At 30.9% G+C, this 17,584-nt stretch overlaps 1 protein-coding gene across 15 annotated transcripts in view; it reads right to left on the bottom strand.

The window, feature by feature from the left end:
• LOC139490581 (protein still life, isoform SIF type 1-like) overlaps nucleotides 1-17,584 on the bottom strand; it is a 127,967-nt gene that overhangs the window by 12,268 nt on the left and 98,115 nt on the right. For 8 of the 15 annotated variants that reach the window (XM_071277450.1, XM_071277452.1, XM_071277443.1 and 5 more), the window contains 8 exons: nucleotides 17,123-17,305; nucleotides 15,853-16,076; nucleotides 14,564-14,705; nucleotides 14,204-14,224; nucleotides 4,116-4,283; nucleotides 3,358-3,538; nucleotides 1,582-1,830; nucleotides 914-996 (listed from right to left, as the gene is read on the bottom strand). In XM_071277450.1, the coding sequence (XP_071133551.1) occupies nucleotides 914-996; nucleotides 1,582-1,830; nucleotides 3,358-3,538; nucleotides 4,116-4,283; nucleotides 14,204-14,224; nucleotides 14,564-14,705; nucleotides 15,853-16,076; nucleotides 17,123-17,305 (1,251 nt within the window). The remainder of the gene's footprint in view (nucleotides 1-913; nucleotides 997-1,581; nucleotides 1,831-3,357; nucleotides 3,539-4,115; nucleotides 4,284-14,203; nucleotides 14,225-14,563; nucleotides 14,706-15,852; nucleotides 16,077-17,122; nucleotides 17,306-17,584) is intronic. The other 7 variants (XM_071277454.1, XM_071277453.1, XM_071277445.1 and 4 more) reach the window with 1 other exon arrangement.

Consider the following 17,584-nt stretch of genomic DNA (forward strand, 5'->3'; position numbering starts at 1 on the left):
TTATTCTCTGTAAAGAAAAATTACAACAAGTTTCCTTATCGAGCAAAATAAAAAATAATATATGCTAACACTTGTAAGTCCTCACTCAATAAGATTATGTGCTAGGTCAAATTCTATTTCCATAACATCTAAAAGGCAGATCTTATTATGTCATTTGCACAGAGGTTTATCCAGTAATTTGAAAATCTGAACATAAATAGAAATACTGTGGATTAACACTGGTTGGATACTAATTGTCATGAATTTCAAGGGAACAGTTTGGATTTAAATGTTTAATGAATTACAAATTTTCGAAAGGGATGTATATGTAGACTTTTTTTGAACCACAAAATTAGATATCCACAAATATGCAAGTTTTCCAATATCCATGAAAATTGGTACCCACAAAATTTAATGAATCCACAGTAACTACTTCACAAACTGTGTGAGAGTCATTTCTCATGGTCATAAGATGAAGTGATTATTTAATGTTAACTTTAAATACTTTCACAATGGTTTTACATCCAAAACATTTGAACACTGGTGGATTGTAAACTCATTCGCAATCATACCACATCTAACTTTTTTTAATATTCATAGGGTAGCACTCTTAGTGCCCATTTCATTATCTTATATTCAAATTTTTTTTAAATTATAAAAGGTCATATAACACAATCACATTCTTGAATTCCCAGTACAGATGCAAAAACATAGAAGTGAAAAACCAAAAAAGAAATTTAATCATCTCAAAATAGACATTGTATGTCGATCAGCATATCATTTAAATTTCTATCTGAAAATCTAATGCAATTTGATTCTAAAGTCTCAAAGCAATAGTAAGTATCACAATATGGAATAAAACACAATCAGTTAGAAATTCACAAAGATGGCTATTGCCATATTTATATAAAAAAAACATAAATAAATAACTTACTGATAGTAAAGCATCTATTTGGTTTGTAGGGACATCAGACTGTGAATTAGAATGTAAGCTTTTCAGGGAGGAACTGCCACTGTCTGAAAATATTAATATAATTCTTTTTGATATACAAGTTACTTTAAAGAAAATCAATAAATCGATACATCCTGTCGGTCTCAAAATTTTCATTTTATTCTTTCTTTTCTTTTTTTTCTTCTGTAATAATTGTTTTCCTTATAATATTCATGTGTAATACAGATCAGTTCTTTAAACTAAATATAAGGCTAGAATACATTATTCCAAAGGAAAAATCCTATTTTGATTTTCAAACTTCATCTTATGATAATTCTCTGTTAGCAGGACACTTTTCACTCAGTTAGAGTTCCATACAGTCAGTATGAGAAAAAGTTTTGAACAGTAAATATTTGATTAAAAGTTTTATTTCAGTACTTCCGTCCCAATGTGTTATTGTTACCTCTCTTTTTCCATGTAAAGAATATTTATATAAATTTAATTTTAAACTCAACTTTTTATAGCCTTTTATAGCTGACTATGCAGTATGGGCTTTGCTCATTGTTGAAGGCCGTACAGTGACCTATAGTTGTTAAATGTCTGTGTCATTTTGGTCTCTTGCGGAGAGTTGTCTCATTGGCAATCATACCACATCTTCTTTTTATATTTACCTGCTGGAGATGGGACTATAAGGTGGCCAAGGGTATCTTCACTGATGCGTGACTGACTGGGAGGGGGCGGACACATCATGTTGTCTATTTCACCTGACTTCTGTGACGGTGCCGACTTCTGTGTGTGTATGGACCTTATAGTACAACAAAGGGACTGTGACGTGTGGAGTAGATTCTCTATATACACCATATCTAGTTCTGACACAACTTTACTGTTAATGACTAGAATTTCATCTCCTACCATCAAACCTATAATATACAGACGGTAAAATTCTTAGAATATGGCATAGTAAATATTTATTCATGTTTTACATTTTCAGATTAATGTATCTTCCTGGATAACACATTTCATGGTATGATGAAAATCTTATTTTCATTGAAATTTAATTTCCTTGTTTGCCAGTCTGCATATAAGCATATAGATTGATTGAACGTCATTGAAATACAAAAATAAAATTTTAAAACTGGCTCCCAAAGAAAAATGATAAATCGAGTCCGAAACTGAAAAGGATCAAAGAAAGACTGTTAAACAAAATATAGTACCAGATTCTAATGAGCATAATACTGCTATATATTTGAATACTTATTTATAGCATTATTTCTAAAAAGTATTTTGATACATGTATCATATCTTTCATACTTCTGACAACAGACTGAAAGTCCTGACAGATTTTACATAATGCACATTATATCTTTAACTCAGTATTAAGTTAGCAGGTACATTAATCTTTAAAAACAATCATTTAATACAACCAATATCTGTCATTTTGATCTAAACATTGACACGCTTCTATACATATTTGTCATGAATTGAGACTAATTAATATGACCTTGTATCTTTAGTTGTAGGTACAACATATCTTGAACAAGTCAGGAAATGACTATAAATACTGGACCTAGTTAACTACAGACATACCCCAGGCCATGATGATATCACGATGAACAATATCTACATGGTAAACACTTTTGTGTATAGGTGAGGTCATAAAATCACTGACCACAAGATGGACATTTCCTAGTTTTGTGACCATAGGCTAAGTTGTAACATAAACAAGACAGTGTTTGCGGGAAGTATAGCAATTAATTAAAACATTCTGGCTTTGATACATTTGCCATGATTTTATGGGCAGATATGTAACACGGAGAATTATCACAACATAACTAGCTCCTAAATATCTGATTATTATTCTGTTTTATATGCTACTGCCTAATTAAATAGCACATTCATATAACATGAATTATAAAGAAATATGTATAGAAAAGTAAAGGATAAATACAAATATTGACTAAACTTGTATATGAACTGCAGTACTAGAAAACTTAAAATTTGTTAAAGAATTGATTTTCTGTTCACAAACTTATATGATATAAATGTATGACTGTGAAATAAAATGCACTTCTTTATATAGATTTTATGGGTTTGTTGAATTATCTAGTACTGCAAACTGCATGTTGAGTGAAATTTCAAATTACTAGTATACAGTCAAACCTGTATTTAAAGTCAATTTTTAGTAAAACAAAATAATCTGACTTTAAATGAGAGATGACCCATGAACTGAGGTTTATAATGCATAGGTTTCACTATAGAGGGACAACAAGTGGGTAGCTTAACATCTTTTTGTTTTAAAAAAGTGACCATAACAGCTGATTTTACTGTTGACAAAACATTAATATTGGATATAAAACTTGTTAATTTGAGTGAAATACATGAAAATAAGGACATGTGGTATGACTACAAATGAGACAACTATCTGCCAGAGACCAATCTATACACACCTGCTTGCATAGCGACACTTGATGGCAGAACATTGCTCACATACAGTCGTAATTCATCATCTCTCTCAAAACTCTGTGCTAGCTCTGCTTCTACAGCGAAACCAAACTCAGTATCGTTCGGGGACTTTACCAGATCTATTTGGAACACATTCTTTTCACATACCTCTATTGATTCATATTTCTGGAATAAAATAAATTCATTGTTCAGTAGTTTAAAAAGGAGGAAAAAACATGTTGTTAAAAATTTATCACCAGGCAATAAAGCTATCAAATAACCATAACCCTAAAAATAAATGTTCTTACAACACATAAACTACATCAGGAATTGTTCATTTGTTAACCCATTTGAGTACTTATTTTTGTTGGTGTTTTTTTTTTGTGTGCAAAAATCTAATTTGCTCTTGTAAAAAGAAAAAGTTTGACAATTTTATTGACAATTCCTAACCGCCAGCACCTAGTGATGCTGATAGACATAATTAGGGAGGGATGTGGTAAGCAACTGTTCAGAATTATTTTTTGATAATGGAAAAATAAAGGATATGGGGTATTTATCAATGACAAAAAATCAGTACATGCACTACAACAAAAAAACCACACACAAAGCAGAGGAACAGGACTTTAATTGCTTTTCTTCATCTCAAAGTGAGGCCAAGACACAGAGCAAAAATAAAACTCTGACCTCACTAAGTCTTTTAAGATTCTCTTCAAAAACTGCACCAAAGAAAAGAGGATTGTGTAGACAAGAACAATTGCCTTACCATTTTTCTGATGATTTCCTGTGGTTCAGGTATTGTATAAACTCCTTGTGGTGCACTAGGTAATTTTACACGTACATAATGGTCCTCAATATTTAACTGACGCTTGCCACACACAGATTCTAACAGGTCCTGTATTATAGTGTGTTTGTTGACATTCACCAGAATTGTCTGAAACGAGAAAAAAAGAGATTATTAAGCTAATTTCATAATACAATACAGAAAGGAAAGGAAACATCCTTTAATGGACATTATATACAGTCAAATTATTTCCAACAAGGAAAACTTTAGCTTAGAGCAGATGTAAGGTTTTCTATGTAGTGTTTGTGGACTTGATTGTCTTCTGCTTTTTACCAATCCATGTCCCAATATGGGAACATATACTCATGTTTTGCTTTCTTTCTGATTATTGGAACTGAACAGATAGCTACTGTTTTTATACTTCATTTAAAAGTATGAAGTTGTGCGGTGTCAAATTGTAACAATTTTCCAGTCCAATGTAGTATACACCTACTTGTGATTATGTAATTAATGGTTGTTAAACAGCCAAACTTCCCTGCTATACAACTACAATATCATAAATCTTAAGTTATCTAATTCTTTAATAATTTTATTTAATATCAATTCAATTGATATAATTTCCCTTCTCTTTCATATTGAAAACCAATACTATTTTATAAAGCATACATATTTTCCAGTACTTCAGAGCCCTTAAACCTACTTAATGTATAATAAATACTTGTTTACATCATATAAAAGCCTTGAAATATTACTTTGTTTAGTACCACTTTTCAGTTATACATTACTCATAATCTGTGAATAAATTATGAGTTGAACCAGGATTAAAAAGATTGCAACCATTGGTCTACATTACTTATAGAATAACAATTATATAAGTTCAGGATTATTTAAACCTTTTAAACAAGAATCCACAAAAAAGTGTCAAGCTTAGCAAACCCCCACTCATTAATTAAAGTAGGGGGAAAACAGGTAGTTGGCGTCTGACTGATTAGAAAAGCGCATACAAGTTACAACTTTTTCTCAGGAAAGTGTGTTACGAAAAAATAATCATGGTAAATACTAAGTCAATTTTGTTAAGGAGTTTCTGAGAAAGCTGTGATTAAAATATTTGTTGGACTAACGAACAGACAAGGTGAATGAAATATATCCTCCACTTTTAGAGTGGGGTTATAATCATCATTTTAATTAGAGCATGCAATATCATTTCATACAGTCAACAATCATGAGATGTTATTTTTATGTTAAAATGAAAAAGACAACAAGCAGACCTGGCTTCTATACTGAAAGTTAGAATTCCTCAGCTAAGTGTATTCAATATCCTCAAATTAAAACTGTAATGTTTCCTCTATAAATCACTTTTAAAATCACACAGCAATTCTAGCAATATATAAGTGGTGCTCATAAACCAGTCATCATTTTTTGCAGGTAAATAACACAGAATTCCTAAACTAATTTACAAGTGCTCTAGTCCTACAAAAGCAGTGATATTTCTTATACATTTTCCTTATTTACTCTTTACCACACATAAATCAGCATTTTTTACAACTTCAAATAAGTACAGCGGTACCGTTATCTTTTATTGAACTCAATAACTAGTTTTCACCACAAATTGCATAAAAAATGTGAAGTGATGGCCGAAGTGTCCATGAGGTCATCTTTTTATACATCCATCAAAATGACATAATCTTTACAAATCTATAGGTTTTCATGTAAAATGGACAGATTCATACAAATTAAAAGAAGAGTAAACATTGATGAATTCATTCAGAGATAATATATTGATCAATATAAAAATAAGATGATGTGGTATACTGCCAATGGTACAACTATCAAACAGAGACCAAATGATGTAGATTTAAGCAACTGTAGGTTATAGCAAGGCCTTTCACAATGAGCAAAACTTAAAACTGCAAAGTAAGCTATAAAAGGCCCTAACATGACAAAATGTAAAACTATTCGAACAAGAAAACCAAAGGTTCAGTTTGTTTCCCCCGACAAATTTTACTGAGGCTATTGGAACCTAATTGATGTTATAAATGTATAAACTATGCATGGTTCTACCTTTTTTAAAACTTAAAAGAGACTTTTTAAGTACAACTTGATGCAAAAAATTAAAATCTATCAGAATGACTGGCTTACTCACCTTCCAATAAATGTTCATACAAGCACAACAAAGCTTCAACATCTTGGTTTTTTTAATGACCAAATTTTTAATCAATTTAACACTTTATATATCTTATAATTCTTTTTCTTCTCGTAGAAAAACCATTATTCCTAATTCATCACTCTATCTGACTGTAAGAATCCCGAAATTACAACTTTCATCAACACTGCTTCATAAAATATCCCAAATTATCTTGATTGCAATTGTCTTAATTCAGAATTTATTACTTTTCATTACCACTACTTCTACATCTACAGATTAGTTTTTACACTTATATTATTTCTTGTGGTCCTCAAATGAACCATAGCTTCCATCAAAACATTTTTCCCACATGAGGTTATTGTGTTTAACAAGATTTTTACTTCATCCTTCCATTATAAGTTCTCGCGTAATAATGACTTTTCTATAAATCCTATTATACAAACTTATAATAATTCCATTCACAACACAAGTTACAAAATGTGACAAGAAAATTTTCTTGGCTATTCAACAAAGCAAAATAGGTTAGAAATCAATTGTTATAACACATGTAACATTCCTCTGCAACTATTTTTATCCTTATTTAAATAAAATTCCTCTGCAAAGATGTAAACACGTATAGCATTAGTCCTGTATACGAGAAGCTATGGACTAGGACTGAAATCTCAGCTGAATATGAAGTTAAAATGCCCCAAATCCTTGCATAGACTTAAAAGAAAATGAGTCTGTACAACAATAATTCCCTGAAACCAAACATTGACAATAGACCATCAGTTAATCAACAGATTATGACAAGGACATATGTCATTATTATATCATAGATAATGCCCATAGGTCAGAGTACTTGTAACTTCTGTGTTAAATTGGCCTTTATAGCTTTATAATTATCACAAATTAACTGCTAATTTGCTGAACAGAAACATTAAAATACACTAGGAGGTAAACAAGTATGTAATGATACTGTAAAAAGTATTCAAGAACTTTGTGAAGAGACTGGTCGAAATGTTTTGAAAAATGAATTTAAAATCTTCCATGCAATTGTTTAAAAAATAGTCCAGTTGACATGTTTACAAATATTAAGTTTTGTACAACAATTTTACCTAAATAAAATCATCTCCTTTTTATTTTATGTTTAAAAATATTGTTTGAAGTGACATCAGTTACATCAAAGTCAAAAGATTGCCTTAAACTGGATAGAGATAAAAAAAAACTTGCCTTAACTAGAAAGAGGTTAACAGCTTGCCTCATAGCAAGAAAAGGGTCAACAGCTTGCCTTAAAACTAGAAAGGGATCAAAAACTTGCCATAACTTGAAACAAATTAAAAAAAAACTAGTATCAAAACTAGAAAGGGGTAAAAACTTGCCATAAACTCGAAAGAGAACACAAGTTTGCCTAAAAACTAAAAAGGGGTAAAAACTTACTTCAAAACTAGAAAGGGGTAAACAAAATTGCCTTAAGCTAGAAAGAGATCAAAACATGCCTTAAACTAGAAAGAAATCAATAGCTTGCCTTAATACTAGAAAGTGGTCATAAATTATACCACAAAACTTTTTAAAAGTAAACTTACCTTAAAGCTAGGAAGAAGTAAACATCCTATTTTAGTAATTACATTTCGCCTACTAAATCCATCCCTTTTGAAATTAGAATTGATAAAATTTTCATTCGAATCCATGATTCTCATTTTTCTATGGTTAAAATAAACTGTACATCTAAAGTTTTTAACTGATAATATCTCTATCATAACTTGTCCTTTATAAACTATGTTTCAGGAAATTGAAACTTAAAAAATTGAAGTGTATTTAGGTAGCTAAATTAATCTGTAAATTATCAATCTAAATACACATATACTATGATATATATGGGTTAAGGGTGCACACCACAAATATGTGAGAGACATATCCTCATATCTATCAGTTATGTAATGTGCAGAAGAAAAATCAAGTCCAAGTAAAGGAATTACTATCGTTGTATATACTTAATCTTAAGGACTATTTCAATTATTCTGCTATCTTAGCATAATTGGTTTACTGTATAAGACTGTAGTCATAAACTAGAGGCTCTAAAGAGCCTGTGTCGCTCACCTTGGTCTATGTGACTATTAAACAAAAGAAGCAGATGGATTCATGACAAAATTGTATTTTGGTGATGGTGGTGTGTTTGTACATCTTACTTTACTGAACATCCTTGCTGCTTACAATTATCTCTATCTATAATGAACTTGGCCCAGTAGTTTCAGTGGAAAATGTTAGTAAAAATTTACAAATTTTATAAAAATTGTTGAAAATTGACTATAAAGGACAATAACTCCTTAGGGGGTCAATTGACCATTTCGGTCATGTTGACTTATTTGTAAATCTTACTTTGCTGAACATTATTGCTGTTTACAGTTTATCTCTATCTATAATAATATTCAAGACAATAACCAAAAACAGCAAAATTTCCTTAAAATTACCAATTCAGGGGCAGCAACCCAACAACGGGTTGTCCGATTCATCTGAAAATTTCGGGGCAGATAGATCTTGACCTGATAAACAATTTAACCCAATGTCAGATTTGCTCTAAACGCTTTGGTTTTTGAGTTATAAGCCAAAAACTGCATTTTACCCCTATGTTCTATTTTTAGCCATGGCGGCCATCTTGGTTGGATGGCCGGGTCATCGAACACATTTTTTAAACTAGATACCCCAAAGATGATTGTAGATAAGTTTGGATTTATTTGGCCCAGTAGTTTTAGAGGAGAAGATTTTTGTAAAAGATTACTAAGATTTACGAAAAATGGTTAAAAATTGACTATAAAGGGCAATAACTCCTAAAGGGGTCAACTGACCATTTCGGTCATGTTGACTTATTTGTAAATCTTACTTTGCTGAACATAATGGCTTTTTACAGTTTATCTCTATCTATAATAATATACAAGATAATAACCAAAAACAGCAAAATTTCCTTAAAATTACTAATTCAGGGGCAGCAACCCAACAACAGGTTGTCAGATTCATCTGGAAATTTCAGGGTAGATAGATCTTCACCTGATAAACAATTTTACCAATGTCAGATTTGCTCTAAATGCTTTGGTTTTTAAGTTATAAGCAAAAAACTGCATTTTACCCTTATGTTCTATTTTTAGCCGTGGCGGCCATCTTGGTTGGTTGGTCGGGTCACCGGACACATTTTTTAAACTAGATACCCCAAAGATAATTGTGGCCAAGTTTGGATAAATTTGGCCCAGTAGTTTCAGAGGAGAAGATTTTTGTAAAAGATTACTAAGATTTACGAAAAATGGTTAAAAATGGACTATAAAGGGCAATAACTCCTATATGGGTCAACTGACCATTTTGGTCATGTTGACTTATTTGTAAATCTTACTTTGCTGAACATTATTGCTGTTTACAGTTTATCTCTATCTATAATAATATACAAGATAATAACCAAAAACAGCAAAATTTCCTTAAAATTACTAATTCAGGGGCAGCAACCCAACACCAGGTTGTCAGATTCATCTGGAAATTTCAGGGTAGATAGATCTTCACTTGATAAACAATTTTACCAATGTCAGATTTGCTCTAAATGCTTCGGTTTTTAAGTTATAAGCAAAAAACTGCATTTTACCCTTATGTTCTATTTTTAGCCGTGGCGGCCATCTTGGTTAGTTGGTCGGGTCACCGGACACATTTTTTAAACTAGATACCCCAAAGATAATTGTGGCCAAGTTTGGATAAATTTGGCCCAGTAGTTTCAGAGGAGAAGATTTTTGTAAAAGATTACTAAGATTTACGAAAAATGGTTAAAAATGGACTATAAAGGGCAATAACTCCTATATGGGTCAACTGACCATTTCAGTCATGTTGACTTATTTGTAAATCTTACTTTGCTGAACATTATTGCTGTTTACAGTTTATCTCTATCTATAATAATATTTAAGATAATAACCATATAACGGCAAAATTTCCTTAAAATTGCCAATTGAGGGGCAGCAACCCAACAACGGGTTGTCCGATTCGTCTGAAAATTTCAGGGCAGATAGATCTTGACTTAATAAACAATTTAACCCCATGTCAGATTTGCTCTAAATGCTTCGGTTTCAGAGTTATAAGCCAAAAACTGCATTTGACCCCTATGTTCTATTTTTAGCCATGGCGGCCATCTTGGTTGGTTGGCCGGGTAACCGAACACATTTTTTAAACTAGATACCCCAATGATTATTGTGACCAAGTTTGGTTAAATTTGGCCCAGTAGTTTCAGAGGAGAAGATTTTTGTAAAAGTTAACGACGACGGACGACTGACGCCGGATGCCGGACGCCAAGTGATGAGAAAAGCTCACTTGGCCCTTCGGGCCAGGTGAGCTAAAAAGTACAAGTCAAGAAATTACAAGTGTTGTAGATGCATTAGTTTTTTTGCACTTAATCTTAAGGACTATCTCTTCTTCATGTTACAAGGTATTAATTAGTTGTGTCATATGTGTTGTTAATAATTGAACCTACATTTAAGACCTTTTTTTTTTATGACAGGAACTTTGTCAACAGCAAAGTTATTTAAAGTATAATAAATATGCTGTCATTTTATTTAACATATCATTTTCAAGGTACAGTATATTTAACAATATTGGCAATGTTTACATTTTTGCGAAAAATTACGGCAAGATAGATGTTGCAAAATTACACTTGCATTTAAAAAAGTTTTTTTTGGTGATTTACGTAAAATTTATGATTTCTGATCTTCCAATGCATAAATACACGTTAGCAATACTGAGTCAACAAAATCAAATCTGTGATATTTACAATCAACAATGTTTTTTTAAGAAACATATAAAAGCCCAAAACCCAAGTGCAACACACCTAAATTACCATCCAAAACAAAATAGTATAGTCAATCTGCAAAGTGATATATTTACATAAAAGTGTTTAGCCTTGCATGTTTATCCCTTTAAAAATGACTGAATCTGTGAGAATTTTGTAATTTTTATATTATGGTCAATTTGATATTAAGTTGTTAGTGAATAGAGTTTACATCAATGACAACCTTGACTCATAAGAATTTAAATTTTTGACAGTATAACTACCCCAAAACAAATCATCACATAATGGATTACTAATCTTTTCATTTCAAAAACAAAAATTTAAAGTTTATTTTATTTTAACCCACTGATCAATCACAGTCTATCGTAGTTTGACAAAAGTAATAATATTTTGTTGCTTGAAGGAAATTGAAAGTTATCAATACATCAAGGATGTTTTTTATTATTGTTGGTGATCTACAGGAAGTGATTTACTACTATTGAAAGTAAGTGAAAAAGGCTCAAAGCTATTTGGGTTCACAAAACATTTACACACTGATCTGATCTTTCTTATTAAAAAAAAAAATGTTTGAACTTTACGTAAGGTCATAACAATTTGAATTTTTATTGACTGAAATTCATCACATTCATTTTGAGAGTGGAGTAACTTAGTACAGTGTAATAACTTTCCAGCATGTAATAGCCAAAAAATATATTTCTATTTATTTGATTGACAGAAAAATATCAAATATACTAGCAGATTTTTGCAACTCATTGATTGGTCATGTCAGTCTTACTCAACTTTATTAAGATTTTTTGGTAAAAATTGGATATTTCCAAATGAGAGCAGGCTAACCAACAACAGTGAATTTAATTTCCAGATTTTCCTGAATGTAAAGTTCTGTAATAATTTATGTTTCAACATTAATCTTTTTTCAAATTATTGAATATTTATTAAATTAAATCTTTTTACTTACTGTACCTGAATAACCAGACTTATTCCAACAAAAAAATATCTAGCAAACACAAAAAGGCAAAAAGATATACTGAAAGGTCCAATACACAACACACTAATGAGAAGAAATAAAATGACCCTTATAGCTACAGTTATATGTCTCTGTCATAATTAACCAGTCACAAACAGTAAATCATCAGGACAAAAACAGGAAATATGAAGAAAACATCTAATTAATTACCATTAAATAGTGAGGTAAAAATGCCTATACACGTTTCAAAAGGTAGTCTTTGTTCGCTGGTGGTATTCAAAGAAATAACTTGGTTATGACTGCATACAAACATTTGCTAATATATAGTTTTAGTGTTTCAAAAAGACTTTTAATGTTTATTTACTAGGAAGTTAAAATCTTAGACTGATGTTGACAGAATAGTATTATATTCTCTGACATTTTCTAAATTTAAATGTTGAGAAATTTTGATAAAAGTCTTTAACTTAGTACAATGTATATATAAAATTTTGGATATCTGTCTATAGAGCTGGTATAGACTCTAAATTTTAACCTCTAGATAACAAGCATGAAGAGTTGTCTCATTGGCAATCATAACACATCTTCTTTTATCTAATCACTGATTCATAATTTTGCATAAATGGCATATGATGGATGGCTCAATTATAACACAAGTTTCTATGGTGTGAAAGCAAACATTAGTGAGGTTGATAGAACACCACTAGTATGTAAATCATTATTTAAAAAAAAAAACAGAAATACATAGAATTTTATGCACATATTTTAGTTACTTCACAAGTCATGTCTTGCAATGATTTTGGTAACATTATTTGTTCAGTGAAATGTATAAGTGATGATGCATAAATACATAACATTTACAAGAATCTCAAAAATAAGCACCTGAATATCTAGAGTAAATATTGTGCAAAATTTCATTTCTTGCTGCAAACAAGCTCAACTAATTCTTACTGGTTCAAAACTTTCAAACAATAACCAACCAAATATTAGCAGATGATATCGATTGAATATATATTTGTTCATTTTCATCTCACTGAAAGCAAAAAAAGTGTGCAGAAAAATATAAGCTTTAATAAGATACAGCATGTTGATGTACGTGTTCACATGCTATGCATAATCTACATCACACTTTAAATCTGTGAACAAATCCAGCATGTATACAGACTGTTAGATGATAGATGACTAACACTTTAAAATAGTTGGTGTATGTGTTGTGTAATGCTTTACAGTGCAAGATTTCTGAAAATACATTATATACTACTATTGTGCCTAAAAAACTGCCTAGTAGCATAGAGAATTTAAAAGGTATTATACATTACTTAACTGCAATATATAACCATAAGACAAGGTGCACACCCTATCCCATGTCATTTTACCGTGAATTTGGGGTCAAAAACACAAGTTTGTATATAAATTTTAAAGTTAGTATCATAAGAAAATGAGAACAACATTTTAAGTTTATGTCCATTCTTAAATTGCTTAACTGAAAACTTTAACCTGATCTGGGACATACAGACGAACAGATCAGAAAAAATAAAGCCATTTCACTATTGCAGGATGGGGGATAAAAATCAGCCTTCTACTTGGCCAATCTGTTAATTTCTTACAAATTCCATAAACCTATGACTGGTATTACTTTTACCCAATCAAACAATTATCTTGTTTAAGCTTAATCCTGAAACGTATGCCCTCTTGCTATAAACAAACAAACTTTTCAAGTAATAACAATGCTGTAACTCAAATCCACTTTCATAAAATAAAACTAGAGTAAAATTGAAGAAGTATCTTAAAAGCTTATCTTTATTTTGAAAAAAAACTGTATAGTTAAATCAAGAAGCAGGATAGATTCAATAAACTTGGAATTGTGTTTTAATCCCCAAGGTCAAACAAAATCCATAACTAGGTAAAGTATTCAGAAACAAGAATCAGGGTAAAATTCCTAAGGTCAAACATGCTACCATGGAGAAAGTTCCAATCAGATATTTTGTAGTTCATACAGGGGTTTCAAAACAGAGCTACAGACAATATAAGCTAACCTGGCAATCAAAGATGAGAAACAATGAAATGATGTGGGCTATAGCTATGAAAGGTAAATATCAGACAAGACATGATACAGTTAGAAAGATACAGAGGCTGATACACAAGTCTAACAAACAGCAGTCGACACTCACCTCATCTGTTGGCTTAGCTTCCTGTAAATAGGCTTTCATTTAATTGGTTTTCTTTTCACGCATGAAAACATTTTGCTATTGGAAGAGTTTTACAAAAAAAGTTTTGAACAAAAAATCTTTTATTTGAATTTCAAAGGTTTTGTGTTATGAATTGGAAAAAAATAACCAAAAACCTGTACTTTCAACAATTACATATTTTGTGATGTTCTTTGGTAATCCTTCAGTATCCTGTTCACAACATTATGCAACAGCAGCAGCTACTACTAACTATAACCTCTGTATAAACTTGGATCATAGAGATCATAGAGATTAAGATTGGTATTTTCTAAATTATTTATCACAAAATGACAAATAAATTACCTGTTGATTTGGTAGAGAGATTCTTGACAATGTTTCTGCTATGGCACTATCTTCTGACATGGAGTTGTCTGAGAGACCATCAGGTACATCTCTGTATATCTCTGCTACCACCCCATCTATATCTGTGGCTTTATATACTGATCTACAAATAGATATAAGAAGATGTTGTATGAGTGCCAATGAGACAACTCTTCATCTAAAAAGTTAACAATAATAGGTCAAAGTACAGCCTACAACACGGAGCATTGTCTCACACGGAACAGCAACCTATAATGTGCCCAAAAATGACTAATGTAAAACCATTCAAACAGGATAACCAAAGGGCTTATCAATTATATAAAATGAGAAACACTTATAAACCACATCAACAAATGACGACCACTGAACATCAGGTTCCTGACTTAGGACTTATGCAAGCAATTGAAGCAGATTTAAATGTTTAAATAGGCCCCACCCTGAAACAATAGTATAACATCACAACATATAAAGTTACACTATAAAAATATAGTATGAATGTATTGTAATCTCTCATTTTATCTTTTCCCCAAGACAGATAAACAAAGTAATTTTTATAAAGTCCCTATGCCTAGTCCTAGAGTGGGAGTATAATTTAGACCTTGAATCATAGTTTTCACTAAAAGATAGCACTATATAAGCATTTAAATAAATAAGAATTCAACTCTAAAAATAATTGTAATGGCTACATGCAGAAATACATGATTCAATTTTAATTTTTTTAGTAACCTATATTTATTCTTTGAAGCTACCATTTTTTATTCTTTGTAGCGACAATTGTTTATTCTTTGAAGCGACCTTTATTTAATCTTTGCAGTAACCTTTCTTTACTCTTTGAAGTGACCTTTCCCTGAATCTGTGAAATGACATTTCTATGATACATCTAAGTGACCATTCAATGCCTCTTTAAGGTGACCTTTTCCAAACTCAATATGTCAATAAGTTAATAACTGTGTTTTAATTACTTAGAATACCATAGTTTTGTTTATCACACTTTCTTCATTTATTAAAGTAGTCTGATTAAATTTGGTAGTGAAAAAAAAAAGAGTCTTTTCAAAGAATATATTTGAACAAATAACTTGCAACTTTTTAATATATCAGGGTAATCTATATTACTATACCTTAGTAACTACTTAGCAGGTAATTATATCTTTTATCATTCCGTTATACAAATTTTACACCACCATTGAATACATACGAAGTGTCAAGGTTAGATGATAACCATTAAATACATACGATGTGTCAAGGTTAGATGATAACCATTAAATACATACGATGTGTCAAGGTTAGATGCCGGAGTGGTGACCTTGGTTGAGTATTTGAATGTCCCATCACCTCTAGGAGACAGCATGCCACCTTTGTGGCTTCCCTTGCCATAAATGTTTGGTACTATCAGTGGACGCCTTGCTGCTACCAAGGCATGGAAAGAAGTTACAGTGAAAACACCAAGTTTTCCTAAAGTTGCTTTTGTAGTCTTAGATGCATTTGCCAACAAAACCTAAAAGAAATCATATTCATATATTACAGTTCAGAAATTAATACATTTTTATATATATATATATATTGAATTCAAGCACACACAATTTATGAGTAAATTTTGTAAATGTCAGAATACAAGACCTTAAAAGAAGTAAGTTTAAAAAGAGATTCTAAATAACACATTGTATACTGTTTTATTATAGAATCTACAATGATTCACACCAACTGCAATATATTTATTACTATAACCTGGAAAAAGTTTGAATTTTAATATACAAGTTATATAAATTAGTATTTCAAGTGGCACAAGTTTGTAGTTATTATTTACTATATTTTTGAAAAATTTCCCGATCAATGTCCAGCATGATAACACACCTGTCACAAGCAATGTCTGTATATAAGGGTGCTAGTATGTTCAAATTGTTAAATTGCTCTATGATAAAAAGTGTCTGTCCAATACTGAGCTCTTCCTATAAGGTTTCACTGCTTTTAGTCATATTGAATTATTCTCATGATGAAAGCCATAAAGTTGCTTCAAAATGCTCTAGGATTTTTTTAGGATGTATATCTTCTTTATCATTTATGTTTTGTTATGTTAAATAATGTCCTTGTCCACCTTGCTAAGATAATACCCCATACATCAAATTATTGCGTATTCAAATATCTACTACCAAAACATGGCATAAAATTTTATCACTAGTAAATGTTGACAAAGATAATACTGATAGGTGATACATTTTCTTTAAAGAATATTTACTGTTTTCTGTTACATGTAAAACAAACAGAATTTTTGACAAAATAAGAAAGGTTTCTTTAAAATCACTGTCTATTATAAAATATTGCATCACTGATATGAAAATGCATGTAATTCTCTATTAGATCAATGAAGTACAAAAGAAGAAAATGGACACATATGAGTGACATTAATGACTTATTTATGCCAAATTTCTCATTGTTTTGTGCATATGACCAATGTAAGAGCATATTTGACTTATTTGAACATAACAGTTTGAAAACAAGAGTTATCTATCTTTCCTAGCAATAAGGTTAACAATAGATACATGCCTTAGGATTGGGTAATTCTGATCCTTGTAAAGTTGAGATATAACATCTAAGTCTGTACTGCTCTATATATAACTTCTCTAAATTCTCCTCCCACTGAGCTATCTGTTTTATAATAGCCTGACGTGATCTTGGATCTGTCACTACTGTAAGCTGAAGCTCAGCCATTTTCTTCATTTTAACATCCTGAAATGTAAAACTCATTTTTTATCTGGAAAAAAAATGGCAATAAAAATACATTATGTAAGGTATATGCAAAATTCATAAATCCAAGCATTATTTCATTCTCATTTTTTCTGCACTCATCCACTTTTCAAAACACACAATGAGGGTTAGTAATTTCATTTTTATTGTTTCCTTTAAAATAAGGTACTTCTTTGTTTTTTCATTTATTATTGCACACTTTTTGGAAACTACATTAGTTTCTCAACGGTACAAAACATTCTTATCCTGCAGTTTTGTTCT

Source organism: Mytilus edulis, chromosome 10 (genome assembly GCF_963676685.1).
Source record: "Mytilus edulis chromosome 10, xbMytEdul2.2, whole genome shotgun sequence".
Lineage (NCBI taxonomy): Eukaryota > Metazoa > Mollusca > Bivalvia > Mytilida > Mytilidae > Mytilus > Mytilus edulis.